At 53.7% G+C, this 27980-nt stretch overlaps 12 protein-coding genes across 12 annotated transcripts; 7 read left to right on the forward strand and 5 right to left on the reverse strand.

Annotated features, from left to right (window-relative positions):
* Positions 1-141: 141 nt before the first annotated feature.
* Positions 142-4793, reverse strand: EI97DRAFT_436365 (uncharacterized protein). The gene has a single exon (XM_033799076.1). It carries the CDS (start codon positions 4426-4428, stop codon positions 505-507), a length of 3924 nt encoding a protein of 1307 aa, XP_033650660.1. The 5' UTR covers positions 4429-4793; the 3' UTR covers positions 142-504.
* Positions 4794-5021: 228 nt separating this feature from the next.
* Positions 5022-6387, forward strand: EI97DRAFT_436366 (uncharacterized protein). The gene is made up of 3 exons (XM_033799077.1): positions 5022-5648; positions 5844-5907; positions 5972-6387. Exons 1-3 carry the CDS (start codon positions 5223-5225, stop codon positions 6277-6279), a joined length of 798 nt encoding a protein of 265 aa, XP_033650661.1. The 5' UTR covers positions 5022-5222; the 3' UTR covers positions 6280-6387.
* A 2431-nt stretch (positions 6388-8818) lies between these two features.
* On the forward strand, positions 8819-10868 carry EI97DRAFT_436367 (uncharacterized protein). Its single transcript, XM_033799078.1, has one exon. It carries the CDS (start codon positions 8904-8906, stop codon positions 10575-10577), a length of 1674 nt encoding a protein of 557 aa, XP_033650662.1. The 5' UTR covers positions 8819-8903; the 3' UTR covers positions 10578-10868.
* A 438-nt stretch (positions 10869-11306) lies between these two features.
* On the reverse strand, positions 11307-12365 carry EI97DRAFT_190452 (uncharacterized protein). The gene is made up of 2 exons (XM_033793589.1): positions 12242-12365; positions 11307-12178 (listed from the first exon to the last, which is right to left on the reverse strand). The coding sequence occupies exon 2, from the start codon at positions 12003-12005 to the stop codon at positions 11481-11483; it is 525 nt and encodes a 174-aa protein (XP_033650663.1). The 5' UTR covers positions 12006-12178; positions 12242-12365; the 3' UTR covers positions 11307-11480.
* On the reverse strand, positions 11787-13162 carry EI97DRAFT_190397 (uncharacterized protein). Its single transcript, XM_033793588.1, has 4 exons — positions 12889-13162; positions 12545-12776; positions 12242-12407; positions 11787-12178 (listed from the first exon to the last, which is right to left on the reverse strand). The coding sequence occupies exons 1-4, from the start codon at positions 12899-12901 to the stop codon at positions 12053-12055; spliced, it is 537 nt and encodes a 178-aa protein (XP_033650664.1). The 5' UTR covers positions 12902-13162; the 3' UTR covers positions 11787-12052.
* Positions 13163-13519: 357 nt separating this feature from the next.
* On the reverse strand, positions 13520-15167 carry EI97DRAFT_436370 (proteasome core particle subunit alpha 1). Its single transcript, XM_033799079.1, has 5 exons — positions 15012-15167; positions 14879-14941; positions 14692-14786; positions 14418-14630; positions 13520-14365 (listed from the first exon to the last, which is right to left on the reverse strand). The coding sequence occupies exons 1-5, from the start codon at positions 15016-15018 to the stop codon at positions 13979-13981; spliced, it is 765 nt and encodes a 254-aa protein (XP_033650665.1). The 5' UTR covers positions 15019-15167; the 3' UTR covers positions 13520-13978.
* A 108-nt stretch (positions 15168-15275) lies between these two features.
* On the forward strand, positions 15276-17085 carry EI97DRAFT_436371 (uncharacterized protein). The gene has a single exon (XM_033799080.1). It carries the CDS (start codon positions 15400-15402, stop codon positions 16999-17001), a length of 1602 nt encoding a protein of 533 aa, XP_033650666.1. The 5' UTR covers positions 15276-15399; the 3' UTR covers positions 17002-17085.
* A 120-nt stretch (positions 17086-17205) lies between these two features.
* Positions 17206-19065, forward strand: EI97DRAFT_469871 (uncharacterized protein). The gene is made up of 2 exons (XM_033801732.1): positions 17206-18937; positions 18992-19065. The coding sequence occupies exon 1, from the start codon at positions 17294-17296 to the stop codon at positions 18584-18586; it is 1293 nt and encodes a 430-aa protein (XP_033650667.1). The 5' UTR covers positions 17206-17293; the 3' UTR covers positions 18587-18937; positions 18992-19065.
* Positions 19066-19365: 300 nt separating this feature from the next.
* On the forward strand, positions 19366-21098 carry EI97DRAFT_482764 (uncharacterized protein; the record flags this gene model as incomplete). Its single annotated transcript, XM_033802078.1, has 2 exons — positions 19366-20095; positions 20190-21098. The coding sequence occupies exons 1-2, from the start codon at positions 19418-19420 to the stop codon at positions 21096-21098; spliced, it is 1587 nt and encodes a 528-aa protein (XP_033650668.1). The 5' UTR covers positions 19366-19417.
* Positions 21099-21949: 851 nt separating this feature from the next.
* On the forward strand, positions 21950-23033 carry EI97DRAFT_190524 (uncharacterized protein). Its single transcript, XM_033793590.1, has 3 exons — positions 21950-21977; positions 22031-22853; positions 22967-23033. Exon 2 carries the CDS (start codon positions 22036-22038, stop codon positions 22726-22728), a length of 693 nt encoding a protein of 230 aa, XP_033650669.1. The 5' UTR covers positions 21950-21977; positions 22031-22035; the 3' UTR covers positions 22729-22853; positions 22967-23033.
* A 362-nt stretch (positions 23034-23395) lies between these two features.
* Positions 23396-25583, forward strand: EI97DRAFT_384213 (uncharacterized protein; the record flags this gene model as incomplete). The annotated part of the gene is made up of 4 exons (XM_033795959.1): positions 23396-23771; positions 23824-24047; positions 24489-24819; positions 25054-25583. The coding sequence occupies 4 exons, from the start codon at positions 23396-23398 to the stop codon at positions 25581-25583; spliced, it is 1461 nt and encodes a 486-aa protein (XP_033650670.1).
* Positions 25584-26285: 702 nt separating this feature from the next.
* EI97DRAFT_461383 (uncharacterized protein) lies at positions 26286-27440 on the reverse strand (the record flags this gene model as incomplete). The annotated part of the gene is made up of 2 exons (XM_033801197.1): positions 26286-27239; positions 27267-27440. 2 exons carry the CDS (start codon positions 27438-27440, stop codon positions 26286-26288), a joined length of 1128 nt encoding a protein of 375 aa, XP_033650671.1.
* Between the last annotated feature and the right edge of the window lie 540 nt (positions 27441-27980).

Below are 27980 nucleotides of genomic sequence, written 5' to 3' on the forward strand. Positions count from 1 at the left end.
AAGGGGGCTGAGGAAAGGCAGAGAGTACGTATCAAGAGGGGACAAGGGAGCGAGTCTCAAGAAGGGGGTTTGTCAAAGAGTCTGTTTGACCGCGTTCACCATTCTGCACATTGCACATAGCCATCAGGATACGCCCTCCAATGACAATAGTCTCGTCTTATTCATAAACGTTAATCCTATCCTATACCCACTATCCCCTTGCAGTACCAGGCATACTCCATCTAGTCCACGCCAACCGACCATATAAATATGCATGAGAGCGCCCTCTCGAAGACACCAAAACTTTTAGAATGCCAAGGTCCAAAGACCCATGCGTGGCGTCATATCCTGTCCCGTGTACGCCATGCTAATAAGAACATTCATAACCCCCAATCAACAAAGACCTGAAGACCCAAAAGACTAGGCAGTGAATGGTACGCCGTGTCCAGACCAATATGTCATATGCGCCTTGTTATGGTCGAACGCCGACAGCAAAGACGAAGGGAAAATGGTGCGTTAGCGCATTCAGGCATGACTGGGGACTGGGATATTCTCAGAGGTAGCATTGGCATTTGGGACATTTCCAGCTGCGGGGGATAGGGTACTAGGACCAGGACCAACGGTCGGTGCGAGCAGGCTTCCGGAACCGGCGGGAGTAGTCGAAGCAAGTGAACCTGCAGAACTAGGACCTGCAGTCGAAGGTGGCAGGCCTCCAGAACTAGGATCAGCAGTCGAGGTTGGCGGACCTCCAGAATTAGAACCAGCAGTCGAAGCGACAGGAAGACTGGTCGAGCTAACACCAGCAGTTGAAACAGCGGGAGGTCCAGGATTAGCGCTCGCACCAGAAGCTGGAGGTAGGCTGCCAGCCGCGGTAACAGCCGCGTCGCTCGCAGCCTCCGCAGCAGCCGCCACGCCCAAATCGTTGGTAGTAGGTCTACTGGCCAGCAGATCCCTGATGACGGGAACTTGGAGCATGACGTTGTAGAGGTGATTTTCCGCTTGAGTCAGTGGGGGATGTGCATCAGGATATACGACGGCTCTGATGGCGTTGTCGACTCGCTTGATGGATTCTGTCTTGTCAGTCCCAGGGGTCTTGTCTAGGAAGGTCTGACGGAAGGCTTCTAGCTGGTGAATCATGCGACGATCGAGGGAGGCGGGGTAGCGACCCGAATCGTGAGGTTGAGAGGGTGAGTGCTGGGCAACGGTCGGTTGGGGGAAGTTCGGCTGAGGAGCCGATTGAGCAGGGGCCGGTTGAGGAGGAGCCGGTTGTGGGGGATGCGGTTGGGTCGCTGTCAGGCTTGGAGATGGATTTGGTTTCTGCGGAGCTGTAAGACCGTTTTGAGCCGGTTGGGACGTAGTGGGCGGCGAGATTGCTGTGGCATATGGCGAGGGCCTTGACATGGATCCATATGGTGATCCATTCGCAGTCCCCGACTGCCCACTGTGTCCGTTTGGCGCGCCATAAGTGGGATAGATGGGTTGTGGTAAGTGGGATGGAAGGAGCACACCATACTGGCCGCTTGGTGGAGGTTTCGAGACCCCCGTGGGATTCGGAGAAGGCTGAGATCCGAAAGGACGCGGCACACCCTGCATCGCGGACCCTCCACCGTTACCCCAAGGCGAAGCGTAGGGCTTCATAGCAGGAGGACCCTGTGATGCAGGTGCGGCGGTGGCAGCGCTGCGGGCGAGACTTGGGGGTAAACGAGGATGCATTTGCACCGCCTCCACCCTTGGTGGGGGTGGTGGTGGACCGCCGTTATAGAATGGCGACCCAGAAGGATATTGCGGGAACGAGTTGGGCGCGTGATAGAAGCCCTGTGGTTGGACATGGGCGCCTTGCTGGGTGTCTTCCGGTTGTCTCTTATTTCGTAACTTCTCGATCGAAACGTTGGGGTCAACCTTCCAGAAATAGCCTTTGCCTTCTCGGTCACCCCTGATGAAGACCTTGTTTTGGCCCAAATTGTGCCTTACTGAAGATTGCCAACCATTGGTTGGGACTTCGAACTTGAAGTACGGCCATGTCTTCTCCATGTAGTGATAGATTTGCTGTAGATTCATCTGACCGTCCGGTGATGATGAGATGGCCTCGTGGACCATTACGACGTAATTCAGGGTAGGCTTCTGTAACTGCTCTTTCGTGTAATCCTCGCGTTTCATCTCTGGCGACGGGGAGCGCGGTGGCTTGCTTGTGCTCGGCTTCGACTTCTTATCGGCCGGTAAGGCTGCGCCGTCGCCTTTCTCGGCCGTCTCGCGTGCTTCTCCCTCTTCGCCCTCAGCAGAAGTGGCGTTGGTGTCCTTCCGTGGGCGAGCAACCTTCGGTTTGGCCGCGGTCATTGGCAAATTCTTGATATCAACACCGAGAGCAATGGCTTTGTCAAGCTCTTTGCCGTATTTCACGAGCTGTGATCGTTGCCGCTTCGACAGAACTCCGTCCTTGGGCGGCCGACCGGGCCCCCTGCGCTGTTCCATGGCCAACCCGCGCAGAACTTTAGGCAGGGAATACTTCTCGATAAACTCTTCGTCCAGTAAGGTTACTCCTTCGAGACCGACCGCCTCTTCGGCAGTTTTGAGCGTAATGATGGGGCTCTCCGCTCTAGGAGGCCTTGAGGATGGGCCTTCTGCTTTACTACCCGATGCGAGGTCTGGGGTATCTATCTCCATGCCGTCGTCATGGGGAGCCACTGGTGTCTCGGCTGAGGCGAGCTCAGATGCATTCGCAGGGGTGGGGGCGGCGGTTTGCCTGTCGGTGGCAGTCTCAATGCTAGGAGTGGGCTGGTCGGAAGCCTCGTTGACGAGCTCTTTTGCCTTACCCTTTCCTGTTATAGAAATTCTCGGTTCCTCGGAGTTGTCTACACCTTTGGTTTTTTCTTTTGTTTTAATAGAGCTACTGGGGCTAGAGCTTGCAAAGCTACTCGGCCCCTCGCCGTTATCCAGGTCCTTGAGCTTGGCCTTTGCTTTTCTAGAAGTGCTGGGTCCCTCACCATGGTCTGGCTCTGTGAGCTTCGCCTTTGCCTTCTTAGAGATGCTCGGCCCTTCACCGTTATCGAGTTCATGCTTCCTCTTCATTGATGAATTCAAGTTCGGGTGGTCCTTCTTTGTTGGAGGCGGCTGCATGGACGTGCTATCACTACCTTTAGTTTTGGTATTGAGCTTGAGTTTTAGCTTCTGATGCCGATTTTGCTTCGGCTTAGGCTGGATCGGCTGGCTTCTCTTTTTCCTGGAAGTAGGTCGCGTAAGAGGACTCGCCGAACCGGAAGAGTCGTCTACATCTTCCATGGCCAAGTCGCTATCGCCGGGTGTATCCTCATCGGAAATATGGGGTCTCTCTGGCATGTGATAAACGTGTCTCGGGTCCACGTTGGCGTGTTCGCTGAGCGAATTCTCGTCAGTCCAATCCTCATCCTCGACCTGACCAAGTCCATTCTCAAACGAGAAGCTCATGGGCCGCGAGCTGGACTCCTGGCGAGCGCGCTGCTCTTCGGTGAGGGCAACATCTGGCAGGAAGAAATGGAAGGTGACCTGGCCAATGCCGATGGCATCTCCATGGTTCAATTCAACGAGCGCTCCTTTGCCGTAGTAGTTACCCTCATGGCACAATCCGTTGGTCCCCAGAACGTGCATCTGCCAGGAGCCAGTGTCAAAATTGTACTCAATTTTCGCGTGCTGGCGCGAGATACCCTTGGACCGGATCTCTCCGTCGACAGCGTTGGCGTGGCTGGGGTGAATAGGAACCAAGGGGCACTCGTTGGGGTTCTCAGGGACTTGGCTCTCAAGCCGGTCAGGCACCTCTTGGAAGCCTTGTATCAGCACCTCTTGCGAGGCTACATGATTTGGATCGGTTTGTTGGCGCGACGAGGAAGACGTATGGGATACGGACGCACCGTTCGTCATGGTGGACATGGGGGCGGTCACAATACCACCAGTTTCGCTGATGACACTACGAGGCCTCCCATCACGCATCCTACGTCTCTCCGCCCTGGCTCTAAGCCGTACCTCGCGCCTGGATTGTTCTATGTCGCGACCGAGGATGACACTATATGTGTGCATATAGTAAGAGCCGTCTCTGAACTTCAAGCGGGCAAATGCTTCCAAGCCCTGCTGGCGCTGCAACTCCTGGCGCAACTCCTGCTGTGACTGCTGCTCCAGCGGCTCAGGCAACAACGGCTCCATGGTGGAGGCGGACATGGAGGAATCGAGAAGCGGCATCGAAGATACGGGCAAGGGGGTTTGCACGGGGAGATGTTCGTTGCTCGTGCTGTGGATCGTCTCGGATTGGGGCGCGTCGGGCAACGCGAGGGCCATGGGTGGAAGCAAAGACTCGACGGCACGGGAGTTCGGCGCCATGAGATCGTTCATGTCGTGTTGCTCGAGAGAGACTGGGTTGCCGGGATTGGCAGTCGGCTCCGAGTGTGCCAGCTCTGGCAGAGGATCCTCCGTGGGGGCAGGCATGGGAGGCAGGAATCCGTTAGCATTGGGACTCGTTCCGCGCAGTTGAGGAGCAGATTCAGAAGATAGCCGGGTGGAGTCCAAAAGCGTGACTGCATGCAGCGCGGGAGGCGACGTGGTGGGTGACTGCGAAGACGTGGTGGGCGGGTGAAGAGTGATGTTGCGGGATGGCGATGGGAATGGAGCCGCGGGAAAGTCGGAGGATTCACTGGGGCGGTCTGGGAGAAAGTCAGAAAGTGCTTGGCGACGCTAGACTACGGCAAGTCCACGTGACTTTGCTGAAATGGACTCCAAGCTGGGAAAGGACAAAACGCATTGCTTGGCGATGCTTCCCACGCTTGGCAGTGAATGTATACTGGGCAATGCGTGGATGAACCTCAACGTACGTAGGCTACTGATCGGACCTCAGGAGCTTGATGGGAGAGTGAACACACCTGGGCAGACAGATGAAACGCAGAGGCTGCGGGACGAACCTTGAAACGCGCCCGGAATGGTAAGCGTGGCTGGAATCTTGGCAGAGGCGCAAACCTACATTGTGGCGGTGCAATGGTGGATGGTCAGGATGGAAGGGAAAATGAGCCCCAACAAGATTTCTTCCAAGTTCAAGAAAAGATTCAAGAATTCGCAGCTATGTTGGATTGAGTACTTCGAGGGTCGCTACGCCTTAATCCATCCAAGGCCCACTGCAGCTAGCTTGTACTTGGATTGGGAACCCCTCCTCTTCACTTCGACCCAGTCTCAAATCCCTTGTATACCCCACGAGTGCATCTCCTGCTTGCCTATAGATCAGTTGCAGCATGCCTTTGAAGAAGAGAGTTCCCGCTCAGCACGACACCTCGCGTGCCGACCGCCCCGCACCACCGCGTCCGAATTGGCCACCCTTCAAACGTCTAGTCTCCCCATCCGACCTCTCCCTCCAAGTCCGACTTCCCGGCCAGATAATCACCATACCCTCATTCTGGCCCGCGAAGCTGTGCAAAGACTACGTGTCCTTCCTCTCCACGCTTCCCCTCACTACCACGCCTGGCAAACCGAAGAAGGGCGACGCCGTACGTGTAAATGATCGCTTTGAGGTCGAGGATGCGGCGTTTGCTGAGCGCCTGTGGAGCGAGACCGCATTGCGAGACTTGGTCTTGGGACACAGTGTGGCCGAAGATGCTGCAGACGGCGACGGACCGAGTCTCAACGACGAAGAACGAGTGGCGCTGTGGGGTGATGAAGTGGTATGTCCTCTGAATCCAATCTTTATGTCTCTACCGCTCTTCCATCAACCAAGTCCTGTCTCCCGTACAAAGCGTGAGGGAGCCCTGGGGGGCGGTTCTGGAGGTCTAAGCGTTATGCTCTTGCAATTGCGCTATCCCTTTTCGGATAGTTATTTCTTGGCATGAGACCATGTCTGAGTGAGTGACACTGAGCAGGTTGGGCTAAACCCAAGAATTCGCATATATCGCTACAAAAAAGGCCAATTCTTTGATAAACACTGTACGTCACGTCCCTGGTCCCCTCCTTCCTTTCTCGTCCCTCCTAATCCACTGTCCATCTTCAGACGACGACTCCAACCAGGTCACCATTCCCGGTTCGCCTTGTATTCCTGCAAAGACGACCTGGACCTTTCTCCTCTATCTAACATCCGCCGCAACTGGCTGCATTGGCGGCGAGACCGTCTTCTACCCGGAATCCCCGTCGGGACGCAAGAAGAAGAACGAACCCCAGCCGGAGCCCGTCGTCGTAGACCTAGAGGTTGGGATGGCTCTGCTACATCGGCACGGGTCCGAGTGCTTGCTTCATGAAGGACGGGAGGTGCTGCAAGGGGAGAAATGGGTTATACGGAGTGATCTCTGCATTCGAAGGTGATATTGCAGCGTCTTCATGTAGTTTCCGTAGATAGAAGGCTCATGTAAACAAACGTCATTTGGCTCACAAGTCACTTATGCCACGCGTAATCAACCACCACAATGCGAGAAAAGAGCAAGTGCAATGCAGAGTTTAGAGACAAATGGCATTAAGCTATCTACTTGCGTCTCTGCATCGGCTCTGTCCACAGAGGAACAGGTTCGTAGCCCTCGCCACGTACAGGCTGCAGAGTCCGACTTCGAGGGCCTTTCCTTTCTTTGTTTAGGGGAAAAGGAATGCCGAAGCAAAGAAAAACCCCTCCTGTGTTTGCAGTTACTACAAGTCTATCACAAGGCAGTTTCACGTACCTGTCAATATTCCCGAAGGAGGTCGTCCCAGGAAGCGAGCTCTCCCCCTTCCCGAAGGAGAGCGGGGGAGAGATTCTCCCTGATGAAGTTTTGAAGCTCCATCGCGAGGAGCTTCGCCGTGTCGTCGTCGTACTTCTCCCTCATCTTTCTCTCGTAACGACGAGAGAACCTGACGAGGGAGAGTAGGTTTTGAATCCTACGCCAAAACATTAGAGTGCGGCGCACAACCACCCTCTTGTCCCCGGGGCCGGGACGAGGGCGGCTGTGCTCAACAATTGAGGGTGGAGGGCTTACCATGGTGAAATGACACTTGCGGTGGGGCTTTTCAGCTCGCGCGTTGCAAAGTGTCTGAAGACGAGTGTCGTGGAAGAGAGATGGAAGGAGCGGGCGAGTTTCCACCTTAGATACTCGAGTGTGCGGCGCCCAGCCGCCGGAGACAGGGGAACGTTGGCATAGCTATGTAGGGTGTATGTACACCTTTAGCAGGTCATCCGACTCAAGCTTCTGGAAGATGCTGCGTATACCGTGTCCTGTCAACCAGCTCCAGAGAGCTCTGGAACACTCCTTACCAAAGGAGCTAAGGGCTTTGCAGTCCTAACAACCAAGTCCGACCGTCAAGGTCCCAGGTCCTTCACCGCTCCGCACTTGTCAGTACAGTGCGCATGCGCAGTAACAATGGAGCACCGCAAGTCAAATTATTCTTCCTTGCCAGACTACGCATATTGTCTTACTGCACGCGGTCTCTCACTGCTTCTTCGAGCGTTCCATGCCTCGACATAGTGGTCCAACTCCCGCAAGACCCATCTCTCTGCACCGCGCTTTGCTTAGTCAGCAAACATTGTTTTCATTATCGCACAGCGATTTTGGTCGCGCCTTCTTCGACAATTGTCTACCGTCAGTTCGAACAATGGAGAGTCTAAAGTAGATATGTACCATTTACTCTTTAAACCTTCATGACTTTATCGTTTAACACTTGGCCGGAATGTGTCGTTCAGGGGTCACCAGTTGCCGCACACTGACCTGCGCTCGTTCAAACCACAGAGCCATATAAGCAAGTATACCGTTTGCAATGTGCTCCGCGCGCTTAATAATTAATTTGATAATTATATCAAGGGCTCATTGCTCAATCCAGGACAATCTGGCCGTCATCATAAACTTCATGATTCGATCCGCGAAAACAAAGGGACAGAGCAGTTTCTAGTGCCCTCAGCTCCGGGATTCTTTTCACTGCATAGTCACATATCAAATAAGGCAAACTTTCCAGCATGAATGTATTCTGGCGAGGGGTCTGCTATTCATGTCACACGTGTATAAGATAGCGAGTCCCATTACCATTTCAACTAATACAAGATGTGCTTTTGCATGTGTAGTAAGATGACCACTTTATTTTTATGAAAGAAAGAAGAGATCAAGCTAGAGTAGAGTCGTACTACCCTTTTTGAATAGAAAAGCCATTTACTCCTCCTATTTGCGATGTTGAACATTTGAAGAACTCGACTCTGGTATCGAGAGTTTGTTTTCTTTCTTCATGGATTAATAACTCTTGCCCTGTATGCAGCACCTAGATAGCTACAGAGACATCATAAGTCACCTCTTGGGAACCGTCTTTCATTTCAGTAACTCTTTGGCTGTCCTCAATGCAAACTCCAGGAGCGGTCTGGTGCCGGGGGCTTCTTTGCTATAAACTTGGAGTGCGGGATGACTGCAACCCGCGTGGATCCACCTTAAGAAACCCACCGAATCACCTTTAACTCCCATTCCCTTCCCACGGTTCTATTTATTCACCATGCTCCTCACGTGATTTTCCATTCTCGTGATAGCAAGAACTTTGGAATTCGACGCCCTATTTCCAAGGTCTGCGGTCTAATTCCTCCTAGCCTAGCATAGAGTGTGTGAAAAATAAGTCCGCGGCTTTATGGTTTTTTGGTTGCCTAGCTTACAGTAAGTAACGCAATTATAACGCATCTTTACTTCGTCGGTTGAATGACAGCACGTCGGTGTTTCCCAGCCCAGATCATGCCTTTTCCGTTGTCCCCGTGTCTCGGGTCCCGTCGACACCGTGCACATGTGAAATGGTAAAACCTCTCGAATCATCAGTGAAAGAGCTTCGCCGCATAAGCTTTGGTCCGTGCCCGCGCCTCTGCGACTTCCTCACTCGAAAACTTTCTGGTTACGCAACATACCCACTCAACACACCACCTCAAATCCTCACCGCAACCTTTGTCCCCTTTGCTGCTCACCTCAGAGCAGCTGTGGCGACCAGGATCAAAAGGGACAATGGAACGACCGCGTCAAGACGACGGCGGGCTCAACGCCGTCTTTTTCGAAGAGCTCATGCAGAGACGCCTGCAACTCCGATCAGAGATACCACCAGATCCAGCCACCGTCGAGAGCGTCTGCAGCAACTTTATCAGAGAGCATACCAAGCGCTATTCACGTCCGCAGATCAGCACTGAGACTATGTCGGCGCAAGGAACCGCTCTTCCAGAGAGTCCGCCAGACCATACGGAATGCCCCATCTGCCTTGACAGCTACGGTACCGAGGAAGGCGCGGAATATGCTGTGCAGATAACCGGTATTGCAAACTGCTCTCACGTCCTTGGCAGCGAGTGCCTGAAAACGATTCTCAGGTCAAATCCAGGCGGAGAGAAGAGGTGTCCTTTGTGTCGCGCTACGTGGGTTGCTGCAATCCGTACGAGGCCGTCCCGATTTGACCTGCCTGGGCCCCCTCCGTTTCAATCCACGGCCGCGAGCTCGCGACCACGGAGGTGGGATCAACCTCCTGATCTTCCAGTTCCGCTTTCGTCCACCGCGCCACCGCACAGCAACATCTCTCCGGAGGCTATACAGCGTTTGCTTGGAGCTAACGAGACGCTTCGACGTTTGAGGGGAGGAATGCCGGAGTATCCGCAACTGGCTCCTCCGAGGGATGTTTTAACAAACACTACGGCAGAAAACCCAGCACCCGCAACTGGAAACACCTCGCGGCCATCGTATGTTCAACTGCTCGCGGACCTGCAACTGCTACGCTCTCCACGGGGTACAGCAGAACCATCAACAAACCATGCAGCTGGAGCCGGGGCTACGTCGTCAATGCCGGCGAACTTCACCATGGATGAGTTCCGACAGTTGATGGGAAGATTCCGCGATGCCCGTCCCGCTGACAGAACCGAGCATATTCAGACGGCAGACCAGCAGGTTTCTGGTCTCCCAGGAGATGACCAGACTGCAGCCCCCGTGGAAAACGCGGGCTCAAACGACTATCCTATTGACCTCACTGCTACAGATGGTACCGGAGACTCAAGCGCAACCCGCCCTCCGCTCGATGACACCGACATGACAGAAACGGACGCAGCTATCGTACAAGGCATTCGCGAGGTGGAAGAGATCCGTCATCGAGCAAGGGAAACAGTCAGCCGAGCGCGTTGTCTTCTCGGACGGCGTCCTACGCCTTTGAACGGTGGAGTGCAGCAGAGCCACAGTCAAAATAACCGTCCTCTGCGCGCCGATTTGGAGGACCGCGTCGGTGAACTCTCGCGCGCCTCGGAAGCCAGGAGGCAACTGCAGCGACGAGCAGTTCTTGACGAGCTCGCTCGCTCCCCCCGTCGTTCATCCAATAGGATGCCCAGCAGGCGACCGCTTTTCGGAAACTCACCTGAGAGGCTGCCTAGTGCTGCTGAACGCGCATCCGGTCCTGAACCTTTGTCGCCTCCTTCTCAACCGTCGCTGCTCGGCTTGCTGGAGCGAGAGTGCCGAGTCACGCAGAGGGAGCTAGCCTGTGACCGACGCGAAGCTAGGTTGAGGCGACAAGAGGAACGCGTGGACCGTTTCCTGGAGATGGCGCGGCGTCATCGAAGGGAGGTGCTGGAGGCGAATCTGGAATATGCGACGGGACAGTATGGATTCGGGAGCGACGAATTGTTTGACTCTTCGTCCTATCCGATTCTCTAGCGTGAGGGACGTGCCAGGCGTTCGTGTAGATAGAGATGGCGAAGGTCTTGAGGAAGTTTGCGAGGAGGTGGGAATACTCAATGTGATGGACTGTGAGGAAGTGATAAGACTGGGACTATACTCGGTGCAGAGCTTGGGACTGAATTAATGCCGCGAAACAACTGCCCTGGCGCGTGAGAGAGCGGTACTGGATTCCTGGAATTCCAGAAAACCCTCAATGTTGACAACCTGCCAGCATGTTATATCAATCTGCAATAGCGATAGTACTCACAGGAATGAAAGGCAGATGCAGGGTACAGCTTCAGTCTGTTTGTATCCAGCGCTATGTTTTAGGTTGCAAACTCCAAATTCTCAATCATCCTTCCTTCGATTCCCAAATGTCAATTGCTCATCTCCTTCGTTCTCCTTCCAACCCCTCCCCCATAAAGGCCGCTCCCATCGTCCTTGTAGGAGACCATCTAAGCTGAAAGCATGCAGTGTAGTCTCAACATGCAGTGGTCCATGCTCCCTAACGTGGAAGCTGAGGCTGAGCAACAGTCTCCACATCGCGTTCCCCGAACCTTGCACTTATCCCTTGGAGGTTTAGCGTTGCAGGGCTCCCACGTGGACGTTGTCAGGCCTGCATGATAAGCGAGATGCCAAGCAGCAAGGCTTCCAAGGTTGCCGTGGGCATAGAAATACACAGTGGAACTGGTGAGGGTGATTCTGGAAGGCTGTAGGCGAGTCCGACGATTTTGTTGGTGTCGGAGCGGCTGTGTGAGTGTTGGGTGCGTGGGATGGAGCTGGGAGAGATCCTAGAAGAAGGGATTGGGAAGGGGGTGCGTTTGCGACTGTATAGCAAAAGGTGTGCACGCACAGAGGATGGAAGGATGTATGTACTACAGAGTCGGATGGCCTTTGCGGCTATGGGTGATATGTAGTCGAATAGATGAAATAGATACATGGAGAAGATACATCGATGAGGGACATCAAGTCAAATAGAATAATACTAATCAATGAAAAGGGGACAACAGTACAGTAGAAGAAGATGGGAGTATGGACAGACCAAAATAATGAGAATCCCTGATCCCTTTTCCCATGACCGAATGTGTAGTTACCTACCCGGATAAAGCAGCAACTGCATGAATAGACACCTGCGCCTACGGTGTTCCCTTCATCCCTAATTTCCTCAAGTTCGCAGAGAACCCAAGGCGATATGAATACAAAGGAGCATCTCGTCGCCGCCAGCAGCGACCATGCTCGAACTCGGCCAATTCGATGAATGAACATGCGCCGTGTCCATGATCTGCATCCGGGAGCCGTGGTAGAGAACCATGAGGTGGGCGCCCTGCAGTGGAGGTTTTGGGACTCCTTTTGCGATGTGGACCAGTCCAAGAAGCAGAAAAACCCCCCATAATGCATGTAATATCCATTGATCTGGAAAGCCATCAAAGGGAGACCCCAGATGGGGCAAAGCGAGATGTGCCGTTATGCCTTCATCGCCGCATTAGAATTTGCTGGATTTGTGCGAGGGTCGGGTCTTCAGCAAGCCATTTGCCTTGAGCGGTATCTTGGTTGCGCAGAGTGGATTCGACACATTCGTCCGTAATGGCTCGCAACTCCTATATAGCATGGTTAGCCCCCTGCCGCAATTCGGTGGAGGTTCTAGAAGGTTGGTGAGTTACCTGTCGCAGCGAGTCGTCCGCTTCCTGCAGTGCTCTCAGATGAGACGCATTCTGTTTTTGCCCGCGTAGGATGGAATTCCGAGTATTCACCCACCGTAACCCTGCTTGTGCTCTCAAATACACCCTCTGGGCTTGAAACCGGCGCACCGCGGCATCCACTATGACACTGATGCTTCGATGTCAGCCTTGCACAATGGAATAATACGCTGTTAGGCTGGTGTATTCCGCCAACAATCATGCAATCTGAGAGTCTACGAGTGTTTCCGACTGGTGGAAAAATGGATAGATGAGATGGCTGCTTACGATCGAAGTTGCTGCTTTTGACGCTCGACGTCATCGCCTGGCGCCGGGGCGCTGACGGAGAAAGGGGTTGTGAGAATGGAATGTGCCTCTGATGTGCATTGTCGTAGCAGAGAATAGCCTTCAAGATAGTATTCCTCAGCGGTGGGAGTGGGGCGCAGTTGAGAGAGAAAGTACTGGAGATGGCGGAAGTCGGTGACGATCTCCGTGATGCGGATGGCGCGAGCGTCATTGACTGGAAGCCAAAGGGATTTCAGTGAAAGTTCTCATAACAGTGGTATAGGATTGAGGCCAGGAGTGCTTTCGGGGGGCTTGTGGGAATGGTGGCACGGGAAGGGTAGCCTTACGACCGTCGGACATGATCACGGTAGATGACTTGGTTGACCTCGAGGAGGAGAGAGAGGCGCAATGGAGGAGAGATGGGTCAGAAACGGGTCGCAATCAGGTTCGCGTGCTGCTGTAGGCTTGGACGATGGAGGTGTGGCGACCGTTATATAAAGACAATGAGAAGCGTTCATGGAAGGGAATTGAGGCTCCACAGGCAGGGCCCTACTCCCATCACAACCTGCTGAGAAGCACATTCGGGCTGTGAGCAGCTGCCAGCTGGCCGTGGTTCCGGATTGAGCATCGCGACTCATTGTAAGGGGGTCGGGTTAGTAGTGGGGAATGGCGTGGAGAAAGGAGGAGAGAGGACAGAACAGCGGCCGACGTCAAGGCCAGAGAGGAGAGCTGTCTTGGTGCCTGGGGCCATAGCAGCTGGAGCGGGAGGGCACGACCATCCATGAATGCTGTGAGGGACCTGCCAATCACTAGTCAGCTTGTAGTTGTGCGCCACTTCGCCCAAATTGGCTAGCCCCAGCAGCCCTATCGGGTACGGCGACGCTCAGGAACCCAGGAACGTTCTACTCGGCCTCAATTGTGGCTGGTGATTGGCTGTGCCCTGGAATTTTAGTGATGCAGCCTCGCGTGCATCTGCTGCTGAGCCTGATGCTGCTGAAAGAAAGGTTTGGGCGTGGTGAGATGAATGTGGGCCTCCTATCATTCTCACCACCCGTTCCGCCACATCACCGTCAGCCACAGTTAACGGCTGGGTGTCAGGCCCGCCACTCACACTGCTGAGCGGAGGTGTTCGTCCGAGCGTTTGGAGCAGTACAGCTGGCGAGGGAAACGGGCTGTCATTCATGAGCATCGTCTACTGGTACATACATACGAACCACGGAAGGTGCCTGCGGCTGACCGCTCGCTACCAGGGCAGATGCCGACCCTCCTTGTGCCCGAGACTGGGTGCATTGACGCAGGAGGATAGAGCCTAGTACTTGATATAGCAGCGCATTAGGCGAGGACCGTTCGACTCTTGCGCTTCGGCGACGACCATCCACTCCACTCTTGCTTCGGTTCCCCGTCACGTTTCCGGACGGGCACCTGGCTCGCCTACCCTCAGTCCTTATCCGCAATCGCCTGCAATCGTTCGTCGATTTCGTCTTCCGTCAGAGCACGGAATTCCGTGTCCGTACCCTCCTGGCCGTCCGTTCGAGGTCCCCCAACAATACCCACCTCCAGCTCCCCCTTCTTGAAGTCGACTGCCAGCACCGTGCTCAGAGTCGTGATACCTAGCTCAACAACGTCCTCCCATGTACCCTCGGCGTAGTCCTTATTCTTCAGTTTCTTCTCCAAGAAGTTGAGCGCTTCCTGCGTCTTCGGTCCTGATGCTGTTGCCTTGTAGCCCGTGTAGTATCCGGCCGGATCGCACTTGTACAATTGGGGACCAAACTCGGAGTCAACAGAGATGAGGGTGGTAGCAACGCCCAACGGTCGCATGTAAGCCTGAGAATTAGAGTGTCAGCGCCACCCGAAAGGCCTCTCGACGCTTACTCACCCGTTGCGTATATACTTGGCTGATGTTGGCTATCCGCTTTGCCAGAACATCGCAGGGCATTTCGTAACCATACTTGTATCGGAATTCCGCAGCTTCACCACGTGCACGATCAACCGAGGCCCTTGCGTCTGCGATTGATCCCGTCATCACGCATCCCACAGATGGCGAGAGCTTGTAGATATAAGACACGGAGGAGGGGTCGATGAGTTTGTCCTGGACAACAAAACATGAGTTAGACGCCGGTAGTGAGAGGGGCCAGAGGGATAGGCCATACCGGAACCTTCTTTTGTGAAATGACTACCGCACAGTCCTTGCCGCGCACTCCCACCGATGTGATGTTGGCTGCTGTGATTGCTTTGAAGGCATATTCTGTGCGTCGGTGTCAGTGGGCATGTTCTGATATCGCAACATGGCAATCACGAGCTCATTGGGAGGGGAACTGAGGGGCACGAGCAGCATACCGACTTGGTATAGCCGGCCTTGGTCGGAGAAGATGGTGATATGTCTGTCGTAGCCGGCGCTTCCTGGAGAGCAAGATAAATGGTTAGCACTTGAACACCCTCAAAGGGTTCAAGGAAGGCGGTTTCAACGCACCAGACATGATGGCGGCAGCAGTATATGTGCAGATGGGCTCCTCAGCTGTAGTAGTAGCTCGGGGAGGTTAATGGTAAGCTTGAGCGGCGTTGTTTGTATGGTGGCTTGGGCTTGGAGGAGTTGCGAGTGGTTGCTGGTACGCGTTGCGTCGGAGCCTGCCCAGGTAAGTTTGTCCAGGTGCTGTCTCGGACCTAGTCGTGACCATCGTGCACGGACCGCCGCTCTCTCAGCTCCACCAAAATTTCTGCGACAGCAGCTTACCATTCGACCTTTTGATACTGACAAACCCGAGCCCGGAGAGCTGATTCGGGCATGAGCGATGGATTCGAGGCGACATCATAATCCATAACAGCATCCATTTCCCTCTTTCACTTAGTTCTCCAACGGCATGGCCATTCCCGCCTGGAAACGACTGGGACTGAACATATCAAGCGGCGCCCAATCCGGAGCCGCCGTGCCTGGGTCCAATGACCAGCAAGACACCACACGCTCTGCTGAGAGCGGTGACGTTGGACGACGCGACGGCGAACAAACTCACTGCGAGACCTTAGCATCCGTGACGGGAAAATCGTCAAGCCTTGGCAAGAGAAAACATCCTTACGACGCAGCTGAGCCAGCCAACCAGGATCCCAAAAGGAACAGAATCTCTGGAAATCAAGAAACATCAAGCGGCGGAGCCGTCGGCGCAGGTTTGGATGTCGCGGAAGTGGGCAATGGTGAGCCAAATGCCCAGTCCGAGGTAGCGGACAAACCGCGTCCCAAGGGAGATCCCAACTATCGCCAGAAAAAGAAGAAGGGGCAACGATCTGTCCCCCCTGGGCAGCAAACTACTTCGGCATCGCGGCAGGAGTCGAGCAGACCGCAGAGTCTCACGGCCGCAGACACGCCCAGCAAGCTCCTAGCCACGCCAAAGTTTTCTAAGAACCTGACAAACGCCTCGGGCTCACCGCCGCCTACGGACCGCAGGAAATCTGTCACCTTCACTCCCGATACGAAAACAGTTGACGGCAACAGCGCCCACAATCTTTTCAAGAAATGGGTAGCAGAGCAAAAAGGCGCACAAGACGAGTTTACCGCAACGGAGGCAGCGCAATTCATTCCCCCATCTATGTCGCATCCCGCCAACGGTCTTCAGCTTGTCAGTGATGCAAACACGCCGAAGCCGAAAGGAAAGAAGAAGGACCCGTCGCTTTACCTGGCCTATCTTGCGCAATACTACAACGACCATACCAACTGGAAATTCAACAAAGCAAAACAGAACGACGTACTTGAAAACGCGCTCAACATCTTCCGCATCCCTGACCAGCACCTCGAAGCACTGCTCGCGTACGTAAAAGGACTCAAGGGTGCTGGTGTTGTTGAACGATTGAAAGCGCGTTGCCACGCTGCGCTTACCGAGCTCGACGAAACAGACAGCAAAATGGATGATAGGGAGGCACAAGAGATAGCCGAAGCGGATGCATTGGAGCGGAGACTATCGAACGAGAGAAAGCGGCGGCGAACTGAACGGGATGTGGAGGCCTTGCGAGATCATCCATATCCCGAAGGTTTTATACGGCGCCTAAAACGACGCAGAGCAGAGGCATTGCTTAATGCACTGAATATGGCCACTCCCCTGCCCCCTCCGTTGCCCCCTCCATCGGCTTCAGGTGAAACGGAAACGGCGCCTGTTGCGCCTGACCAAAGGCTGTCCCAACGGATTCCAAGGAAGCGGAAATCGAGAACAGAGGTGTCCAGCGATGAGTCTTCGAGTAGCAGCAGCGAGGATTCTACCTCAGACGATTCAAGCTCGGATGATTCGAGTTCAGACGAGTCAAGTGCCGAGGAGTCGGGTTCTGAAGAGTCATCCGATGATACGAGCTCGACGAGCAGAACAGAGAAGACCAGCTCTTCAGATAGTGACAGTGAGAGTTCGTCAGGACCTGACAGTGGCAGTAGTGGAAGCGAGCAGGAGACGTCAGAAGATAGCAGCAGCGATGAAAGTGATTGAGATTGGGTAATTTATGACACGTATTCTTGCATATATGGGCGTTTAACTCAAGCTACTAGCTATTGGAAGTGTCTGTGAGTTTGCAATCTACCTATAACTCGATACTCGCCAGATGTATCAATATGTGATGCCTCATGCGGTTTAGCGTCAACGATGTTGCCACATCCGGCTCCAGCTGTGTCAGCTCGAGAGCATCCCCGCACCCTAAAACTCGCACCTGTCAGGACTCTTGTCTTTATCATTATACAATGATCTGTATTAACTGAATCAAAGGGGAGGAACTGATCTTACGATGCCTCTCGCAGCGCTTCCAACAGAGCTCGTCGAATCTATTACAGAACATCTGGATCTCGTCTCGCTACGTGCACTTCGCCTTACCAGCTCCTCAATCAACCAACAAACGCTTCACCACTTTAGGCAACGCTTTCTTCAACATTTCACCCTCAGATGGGATCTTCCCCATTTTGAAACACTACGGTCGATCACAGAGCACTCCTACTTTGGCGGTGCACTTCAACGACTCACCGTCGATGCCACGCCTTATCACGCGATCCGGTTATGGCAGCTATGGAAGCAGATTGGTGACTTCAATTACGTTCATTCGTCCACAGGCTGCTCCATTGACGAGGCATCCGCCTCTGCAGGCATTTATCGTGAGTATAAGAAGACGAAGGAGGACTCGGACGCCACAACTAGATTTTGGAACGAGACGCAAACTGATCTCAACATGCTCACATCGATATTCACGCACTTGGATCGACTCCAGACCATCACCTTCGCTTATGCTGGCATGGACAAAGGGTACGGTAAATTCGGGCGTAGATATTGCGAAACCAGCCAGAACGAGATGAGCAGACCATTCGTGATCTCCATGGCCGCCATTGCAGCATCTGGACTCACTGTCGAGTCTATATCCATCTCTCCTACACAAGAATTCGGGGCCGTTAGCATCGGCCGCTTGGAAACCTTGTCACGATATCTTCCCAAATTCGATCACGCATTTGAACATCTTGGAACACTGAAGATTAATCTCCGCGACTGGCGCCACCCAGAAGAGGGCTTCGAACCACCACCAGGGAAGATACCCTTCATAGTGAGATTTTTGGCGAAATGCAAGTCTGTCCGCGAGCTCGAGCTCTCCTGCTTCAGCAGCCTGGAGGGAGACACTATTCTGCACGAAATGGCTCAACACTGTGTTTTCTCCCACCTCCAATCTTGCCAACTCGGACTCTTCCGCATTTTCTCCATTCAGGACCTTTTCGACTTCCTCGCACCCAGCAAGGCTACCTTGGAAAGACTTTCCATGAGCCATATTGTCTTGCGCGACGAAGGTGTGACTTGGGGAGACGTTATGAGGCGTCTCGCGGACGAGTTCGAACTGAATTGGGTCACCTTACAGAACCTGTTCACTAGGAATGGGACCAGAGTTGGCCTCGCAGGGCAGAAGATGGGCGAAGTTGTGCTCATCGGTCCAGGAATGAAAGATGCATTGGCAGTCGCTGCAGACGCGCTTGTCGGCGGCAATTGGGGACCTGTCTGGATGCTGGCTCCAGTTGCTTATCCTTTCATCGGAATGAGGATCTGAGTTACCATGGATGTGGCAGTTTCGGACTGTTTTATGGCGTGAAGAATACTGCTGCATTGTAACGTCCTTTCAACCCCTGGAAAACCCTACAACCCCTCGCAAAAGACGTAGAGTCCGTCGATCATAATCACTTCTGAATAGGGACTCTGTGGTATATATTACTGGTTCCCTGGTACCTGCAGTTCTGGTGGGACCTTTTCTCAATTGAAGGAAGAAGCTTAATCTGTGCCCGTGGACACGCCTACTAGCAGATATCGAAGTGCTATTCTCCTATGCAAGCCACCAGTCTGAGAACACCTTCCGATTATGGAAGTTTTGTATTCCGCGGCACCTGGGCATATCTTGGCGTGGGTGAGTGCTTCTACATGCACACCACATAATCCATATGTTAATACCCCTGGCAAGCTTCTCGGGTCCGTTCCAGTTGATATTCGCACATCGATCGTGGAGTTTGATCTTGCAAGGTTGGTGGTTGGGCGTCTGAAAGCCACTTCACCCAAATGGGTTAGGCTGTCGTTGAACCTCACCTCCGCCTATTGTAGCACACCTGCACAAACACAATCACTTGCACAATACAGAAATACAACTCGTTCTTCATATTGCGCATGCATTCACGTCGAGAAGCGCCCTCGGCGACGTTATGCCGCTGTTGAACGCTCGTTGCTAAGTCGCCTGCATGTTTGCTCCTGGCTGCTGCTGCAGTTTGCTTGTCTCTAGGATCGACTTACCAAAAGTCGGGGCGTGCAGCAGCTTCGTCTACCCCTGCGACACCTCTCATTCATAGCTACATCCCGGAACCGACGAGCCCACACTATACGGGACCAATCAGCCATGCCACACCAGATCCGTATGTCCACTCCGGAACTGGAGCACTTCCAGGCGATTCGGGACTTAAGAATACTCAAGAAGGAGGTCAAACCCCAGAACGAGTACCAGGCAAACATACTCAACCAAACGTTGCACTTCTTCGGGTGGGCGGGTGATCAAAGACTGGGTTCTTGGGAAATTTCTGCCGCGAATGCTATTCATGAGCTTGCCACGATTGGGAGGGATGTTATGCGAAAGATCCAGAGCGAGGATTGGGTTACGGGACGCTCGGAAAACGTTCCTGATCTGATGGAGGATCATGGTCCTTTGACGGACCTTGAAGAACCTGCGAATGGCTTTGATGGTGTGGAACAGGACGAATCGGTCTCCTGGGAATCAATCAAGTCGATTATTCCAAGTTTTGTAAAGCAAATCAGCTTCAGCGTCGACGAGTCCGCTATGCAGCCTGGAGACTTGGAAGACCTCCGACAGCGTTTTCCTGGCGTCACCGTCTGCCCTCCGAAGCGAATCCCTACGCCACCTCCAGAAACGGCCGCCGATACTCCTAAGGCTTCCGGAACAATTGAGAAGCCTCGCGGGATCCGCACTGCAGTGTTCATCGTAGATCCAAATGAACTCCACAGGAGCACTGAAATAGCGGCGAACGTGAAAACTCGGTTCCCATGGGCATCAATTCGGAGAGTGGGCGCCACCGCTGAAGATGTCTGGCCAACCCGGCGGTCCAGAACAAGATAACCCAAGGGAGGATGCCTCCGCCTTTACCGACGACAAGAAGGGCACAGCATCAACAGCAAAGCCGAGTCTGCTAGATCGCATGTCTCGCGATGAATTCCGTATAAAAGTTGCTGCATCTCCTTCCACCAGTACAGCTGAACCGGGTCCGGCGAACTCCGTAACCCTCCATCACTCATCGAGCGACTCGATACCGAGCACGATTCAAAGGGACCCGGTAGAGGACACGATAGATAGAGTGCAAAAGGAGACAGGGGCTGCATTCACACATCCTCATGCTTTGGAATCGATGTATTCGGCATGGCTTTCCAGTCGGAAGATGACAAATTACTGTCCTCGAAAGGGAGTACAACTGGAGCACTACAATCAGGTTCTCGTTGATTTGGCCATCATTGCCAACCATACTCACGATGCCGATCTCGAATACTCTGTTCTTTGGAACTGGCAGAAAACGAACTACACACGGAAGGGCGACGTACCCTCGCCGTCCGCTGCAGTGAAAGCCTTCCAACACCTACCACACACGTCGGATCTGTGCGGATGGATCACTGTTTTCTACTCGTATCTCTGGACAACTAGGAAATCTCGGAGCTACGAATTGCTCCGAGAGGAATGTCAGGACTGCGACCCGGAGTCCATTGGCGCTTTTCTCTTTGAGATAGCGGCTACGCGGTGTCCGCAGACACAAGGCGGCAATGTGCCGGTTCTGGAGGCATGGTGTGACTTCCACCACCATAAGCAACCGCGCGACGAAGCAAAGTGCAAGGCCGCGAGGGACAAGGCCATCAAAGTATCTCTTGCACGGGAGAAACAAGACCTTGAGGCAATCCAGCTGCAAAGGTCTACCGACATGGTGGTAGATCACGGCGGAGTCATAACCTGGCCCAAGAAGCGGAAACATGTGACTCCTCCTCCCCGTGACATCCCGGCCAAGAGTGGGAGAATCTCATAGACGTGCGGTATCTGCAAGTCTTGTTGGATTACAGCGCCAAGATGTCGACCCAACATCTGAAAGGTGAAGGCACCGTCCTGACTCGGAATTGCATAGAATATCTTAGCACCACGATAGGGCGGTATGCTTTTTTGTACGGTATGATTCTCGTTTCGATATTGTTGCGCATGCCGGTCACAAGAGGGTTGCGGAATCTCGTTATTTCGAATTGCAGCATCGGGCGTGAAAGGAGAACGGCGTGGCAAGGCGAAGATGGTCATAAGAACCGGTGTCCCAAGCCCAGATAGTGTCAGGTACACCGCCGCATGGTGTTGTAGCATCTTCTCGTATGCAGAATGAATCATTGGCTCGTTTGAGCATGGAAGCACACGCGACTCCCAGGATAAGTGCCTCTCCAAGCCCATAGATAAAGTTTCCAATCCCCTGGAATCCAAGCAGGAGCAACTCCACACATGCTGGGATGCTGTCAGATATATTGAAGTTGGCTTTCCGGCGTGGCAGATAATGGGTACACTTCAATGATTAACAAATGGTTAGCGCTAGGCCGTAAGAGGCAGTACAGGTATTCATTCTCTCAGACAAACCCTACAGAGTATTTCGCTGTGTTTCAATAGAGGGGAACAAGCTGCACAACATTATATATCAGGTAGTAGAGCTTCGGTGCAAGGGCCGATACTGGGTCTTCCTATAATAAGAGAACACGTCGCGAATGGATGGTCCATGAATCCTAGATCCCGTATTTCTAGCCGGAAGGAGGAAAACCTTGCGCCCTAAGGATAACAACCCCTGCAATCCTTCATGTCAAGCAGAGAAGCGTTTAAGGAACTTTTTGTCCCATCGATGATGACCGACTCAGATGTCTTTGTTGTCAACACCACGGTAATCTGCCGGAGATTCTCAATTTCATCACGAGACAATGACCGTTCCACAAGATAACATGTCAACGTTTCTCTCGCATCCCATACTGTACTCAGCAGCATCGCTGTGCCAGGATCAGGAACTGGCAGTTCGCTTGATGGGATTCATCAATGACGCCTTCCAACGAGCGAAACAGCGGGATCCACAAAAATGGGACCCCCAGAAGTTGCGCTTTGGTTCCGAAGCGGAGCTTTTCGAGATGCTGGGCGAGAATGGAGTCATGGCAGTGGTATATGACCAAAATGAATCAAGAGCCGTACAAACGGATAATGGACTGGATGTAGGAGGGCGAGGGAAGATTGTAGCCTGTGCAGCCGCGGTTCAGTGGAAAGGCATAGAAAGGGAGGCAGGCAAAGATCCCTCATATGGAGACGAATTCGAGAAAACAGAAATAGAAGAAGGCTGGGAAATCAAGACTGTGTGCGTGTCTGCGGATTCCCGGTACGCAAAGAAAGGGTTGGCAGTCCGCGTTTGCGATTTTCTCCAGGAGTATCTGGTAAAGCAGGTATACGAGGCGACAAACGCGTCCGAGAAGGCGATACGGGGTCACTTGGTCTTGTGGATCATCACTGCGGAATCCATGAATGGGGAGTATTGGCGAAGGCGCGGATATAGGGATGTGATGAAGAGAGTGATAAAGCCGCCAGTCTGGGGTAGTAAAGCAGAGTTTGTGATGGTGGTGCTAAGGAAGGATATCACATGGGAAAAGTAGCGATTGGAGCGTTGGCAGTATATGCTACTTCACAGCAATGTGAGGGGCCCGCTTCGAAGGTTAGTCTTGGACTTTCAACTTGTGACAGAGAGCGGAGTCTGAAGAGGAATATGGTGGAATGCCTGGTACGTGCAGCCCTCAGTATATGATCACTCGATTACGGGTCAGTACCCGTTCCATAGCGTTCTATTTCATCCTCCGGTCGCCAAAGTACGCGTACGCTAATCTGGTGATCAAGGACAGGTTTTATGGGTTGTACAATCCGCTCCATTCTTCCCTACCGCCCACAATGGCCTCGACGGTTGGAGGTCGGTGAGTCCTACCTACCTGCCTGCTCCCTCATCGTCGTTCCTCCCCACGCCATTCCTCGCCGCTGCTCCATTGCAAGGATCCCTCTTGCCATAAGTCCTCGACGTCCCCAACCTTCCTTCCGCTCCTTAACGACTACGATCCGTGCACTGTTTATGCTGCGCGGCCACTTCCTCCGCCGGCGTTGATGCGTAATGCCTGGGTTTATAAAGACGTCTGCCGCCTGCCCTCCCACCTTTCTCTTCCACTTACTTGCAACACCGCTTACATCACGACGCCAGCACGTCTTTTGCTGTTGGGCACATTATTCTCCAGTATAATTTGCGGTACTCTTTATCTCCACCCCAGCATCTTCACCATGAAGCCCAGTGTTTCCTTCGCTGCTCTCAGCTTCGGTGCACTGGCGTCGGCTGGATTCGTTCCGGCTGATCGACGTTCACCCCTCGCATCTCCCTCGTTTTCATCATTGATTCGACATTCCGGTCGTGGCCCACCGACTCCTGCCTTCCCAACCCCCCACAATACACCATCTCGTCTCTTCAATTTGACCGCTGAGGGTCCCACGTGTGCGAATGGTCCCATCCGACAGATTGAAAATGGACAAAACCGTATTGGTGGAGATGATGGCGTCGGCACATACCTCCTCAAGGATGGCAAGATATTTGACATGTCCCGTCGTGGTTGCACGTTGACACCCCCGACCAATCAATGGCAGTGCAATGAGGGTGTCCTCCGTGAGTGGTACCCACCCAGAGCCACCAGTCCTCTGACATCTGATCATCGTAGCATCCCCCGGTTTCGGCATCTCCAAGGACGGCCTGCTCACGTACCTTGACCGCACTACGTTTTGGGCTTGTCCAGTCAATGACTTCTGCGTCTGGAACACGTACTCCGAGCCTATCAAGAACCAGTTGAAGTGTGTTGAGATCAAACTTCGTGCGCAAGAGCGTGGACAGTCAGGCGGAAAATCCTCCGAGTTACCCAAGGAGCGGCCTCAAACTCCATCGCAGGTGCAATCTCCAACTACGCAGCAATCGATTTGTCCCCGTCCTTCATCACAGGTGCGATCTACATCCACGCGGCAGTCGACCTCTCTTCCTCCACCATCAAAGGGGCAATCTACTCGGCAACGGACCTCGAGTTCGACTCCGCAACGGACCTCGACGTCTACTTCGCAACGGACCTCGACGTCTACTTCGCAACGGACCTCGACGTCTACTTCGCAACGGACCTCGACGTCTACTCCGCAATGTACCCCGGCGTCTACCCCGTCTACCCCGAAACCTACCTCGACGTCTACTCCGAAACGGGCCTCGACGTCTACTTCGCAACCTACCTCGACGTCTACTCCGCAATGTACTCCGACGTCTACTCCTCAACGTACCTCGACGTCTACTTCGCAACGTACCCCGACGTCCACATCGACGCGGTCACCGAGCTACCTCCCCCAGCCTAGTCCCGGACCCGATGGTCCCGTTCCTTGGGGTAAACCAGCGCCACCTCCGTCCCCCATTCCCACAAGCCGAGTGGGAGAGTCCTCTGCGGCGCGTTCACAAACAGCGAATCCCCGTGAGCAGCCAGCGCCAGTCGACCAACCTTCGTACACGTCAGCCTGTCCCGAGAAGTCGACGCAGACCGGGCGGTCTTCGCAAGCACCATGCGTAGCGGAGCAGCCAACGCCAGTCGGCCAACCTTCATCCACGTCAGCCTGTCCCGAGAAGTCGACGCAGACCGGACGGTCTTCAGAAGCACCATGCGTAGCGGAGCAGCCAGCAACCACCCGTTCTGCGTTCGCTTGTTCCCAATCCGCTTCGCGCGGACACCAGGTCGTACCAGCTACACTCACTCACACCTCTGGGACCTCAGCACCGACCCCTTCCGCGTCCCGTCCAGTTCAGGGCAACAATGATGGCAAGAAAGAAAAGGGCAAAGGGAAGGGAAAAGGAAAGGCGCAAGGCTGTCCTTTCATGCATGGCAGCCCTTTCTCGCAGGGCGGCCCATTCTCGCTTGGTAAAGCCCAATCTCCTTGCCCTCTGGACCTCGAAGGCAAAGTTGTATACCCAGAGCCCATCATTCCCGTCTCGGAACATCTACCTCACACCGCCCTCGGAGCGCACAGCAATGGTACCATCGCCCCCGGCGTCTGCAGCTTGTATGACTTCAAGATTGACGCGAAGCAGGAGGGCAAGAAATGTACCCTCATGTTCCTTCTCCCGAAGCAGGGTCCGGAGAACGAGAGGCTGTTTACGTTTGGTCATTTTGACCTCAGCGGACGGTACGAACTCAAAGGCAAAGGAAACCTCTACTTCTTTTGGCTTGAGGATTTTGCCGACGAAAAGACAACATGGGCAAACAAATCCAAGGCAAGTCCCTTTGAGATTGGCCCGCAACCAATCAAGCCAGGAAGCAGCATCGCGGTCCACACAGGCGACTGTCCCGCTGGCGAGAAGTTCACCGTCCAGATCTGTGGGGATGGCAATCTCAAGCTGGAGTATGAGCAGGGCACTGGCGAAGACTCCATGGGACTGTTTATCAGGGTGTGCTAGAGAGATCGATTCTGAGGGGGTTCGAGTGGTGAGGGGCTTTTCATGGAGTGAGGTGGTTGGGGTGAAAGATTGTATCGCCCAGTTTTCCTCTTAGTTTAGACTGCTTTAAGCTCTGTTCTTTTGACTGCATGATAACACGTATGGATAATATCCCTTGTGTTCTGGTTGTGAAGCGTCTCGTATCGTCTGAAGACGCACTCGCGCAGTCCAAGCGAGCTTTCTGTGTCGTGTCGCCTCAATGAGGGTCACCTCGAGCTGGTTTGTGCACTTTGACAACTAGTATGATGATTTGGGTGATGGGGAGGACTGCGTTGATTACTGAAGAGATACGGACGTAGAAGTCCTTGAAGTGGGTGCAACTGTGAATCAACCACACCGCAGATTCTCTTCTTCATCTGAAACGGGTTAGCCGTGAAAATGCAAAATGCATGGTTGTGAGGCACCCTCTAGCTCAGGCCCGTCACCCAAGAAACTGAGAGACGCACAACTCTGGACGGATACTCAGGCAATAGATGCACAAAAATCACCCTCGATATATGAAATTGAAAGTACATAACAAAGTCATTACGTCCGACGCAACTCGCACTCGCTTCAACAATCGAACTTTGATGCCGACATAGAAAAGCATATTCTTGCTCCTCTCTTCCATCTGTTACCTCCTCCCAACCAAGTGATTCCTCGCCGCTCTTTGCTCGTCACCCCTTAACACTGATTTCTAACTATGACCTCCGTGCAAAGCGTATCCCTGCATGGCTGATCACACACCACTCCCTCGCCCACCCGAACATAAGCCAACGTATTCGGATCATCGGTAACACGGAACTGCACATAGAAGTTGCTAGGACTATACCCACTTGCGCGATACCCAGCCCTGCACGTGCAGTAACCGGTCGTGTGTTCGCAATGGGTCGTGATATCGCACTTGTTCAGCAGAGGCGAGGTATTGCACTTGCGGGGACAGATTGCCGAGAGTGCCGTGGGTTCTGGATCCGGGCCTGGTCCTGGGACGGTGTAGGTGACGGTGTCGACCTCGACCGAGGTTTCGGTGATGAAGGTGGTGTAGGGACGGTCGACGTACTCAGTCAGGGTGTCGGTGACGTACTGGGTGTAGGGCTTGCGGGTGGGACGAGGATGGTGCGTGGGTTTCGAAGTGGGATGAGGACGGTGCGTGCGTGTGGGATAAGGATGGTGCGTACGCGTGGTGGGCTTAGGGCGGCGGCAGTGCTTGGGGCATTTCTTGCTTTTATGCTTGCCATGACCGTCGTCGTCGTCGTCGTCGTCGTCGTCGTCGTCGTCCGGATCACTGTCATCGGGGCGGCGGAGAGCGCTGCTCCTGTCTGAAGGGCCGTCATCCGCCCTTGGCCAGTCGAAGCCCTGCAGGCCGTTGGGAGCAGGGGCGGCGCGTCGCTGTCGAACAGATGGAGGACGCACATACTTCTTCTTGCCCCGGCCGTTCTCGTAGTCACGGTCGTGGTCAGAGTCGCGGTCATCGTCATCGTCATCGTCATCGTCAGAGTCGTCGTGTTTGCACCACTTGGGGCACTTCTTCTTGTGGTCGCGGTCAGAATCCGAGTCGCCGTCATGGTGTGGCTTCCTTCCACCCTGGGGGAGGGCATCCTGAGGATCGCGTTGGTCGTCCCTTCCTTGTCCGAAGAACTAGTATGGATCGTCAGCGTTATCGACATATTTGGGTTCAGCACCGCTGAAGTCCCACGCCTGGTTCCCGATTGAGTTGATGGGGTCTTCGCGCTCATCCAAGTTCGCCAGATAGTCGACAACGTCGTCATATGACGAAGCGGCGGGTCCCTGGGCGTTGATGGCCCGCAGGAGCAAAATTCCTGCCAGAAGACCCTTCATTGTGTGAAGCCACGTAAATCCGTACAGTATGGGAGTAACGACTCAGAGAATATGAGTGTAGAAAGGAGCGACAGAAAGGACCTTGCCCTAATTCTTATATGAGACTACGGTGTTTCCTTACATATAGTTCGCAATAATGGATTCTTGCTGATCAAGATCAAAACAAAACTGCCACGGACCGGTAAAGGATAATGGACGAGGAGTTGATTGGAGGACCAAGTGTGCGCAGGAATGTTTGAGAGATGAAGTCCGCATCCCTTTGAACATACAACAACCGGAATGCTAACATGCTAACAGAATCTGTCGAATAATTCCATTCCACGCTTAGAGAGATGTAACATGGTAGGCTCGTTTATGGAGTATCCCTCGCCGCCCAGAGTGTCAGTGGAGGTTCGGCATGCGCGGGAGAATCCGACAACGTCTGTCGTCATGTTGTGATTAAGGGCGATCCTGAAAATTCCTCCTTAACAGCTCCCACCGCTTGGATTTGTATTAACAAGCGGCATGGATTATTTCTAGCGGTCACGGGAAACTCGTGGG

Source organism: Westerdykella ornata, assembly GCF_010094085.1.
Source record: "Westerdykella ornata strain CBS 379.55 unplaced genomic scaffold EI97scaffold_30, whole genome shotgun sequence".
In the NCBI taxonomy this organism is placed as follows: Eukaryota; Fungi; Ascomycota; class Dothideomycetes; order Pleosporales; family Sporormiaceae; genus Westerdykella; species Westerdykella ornata.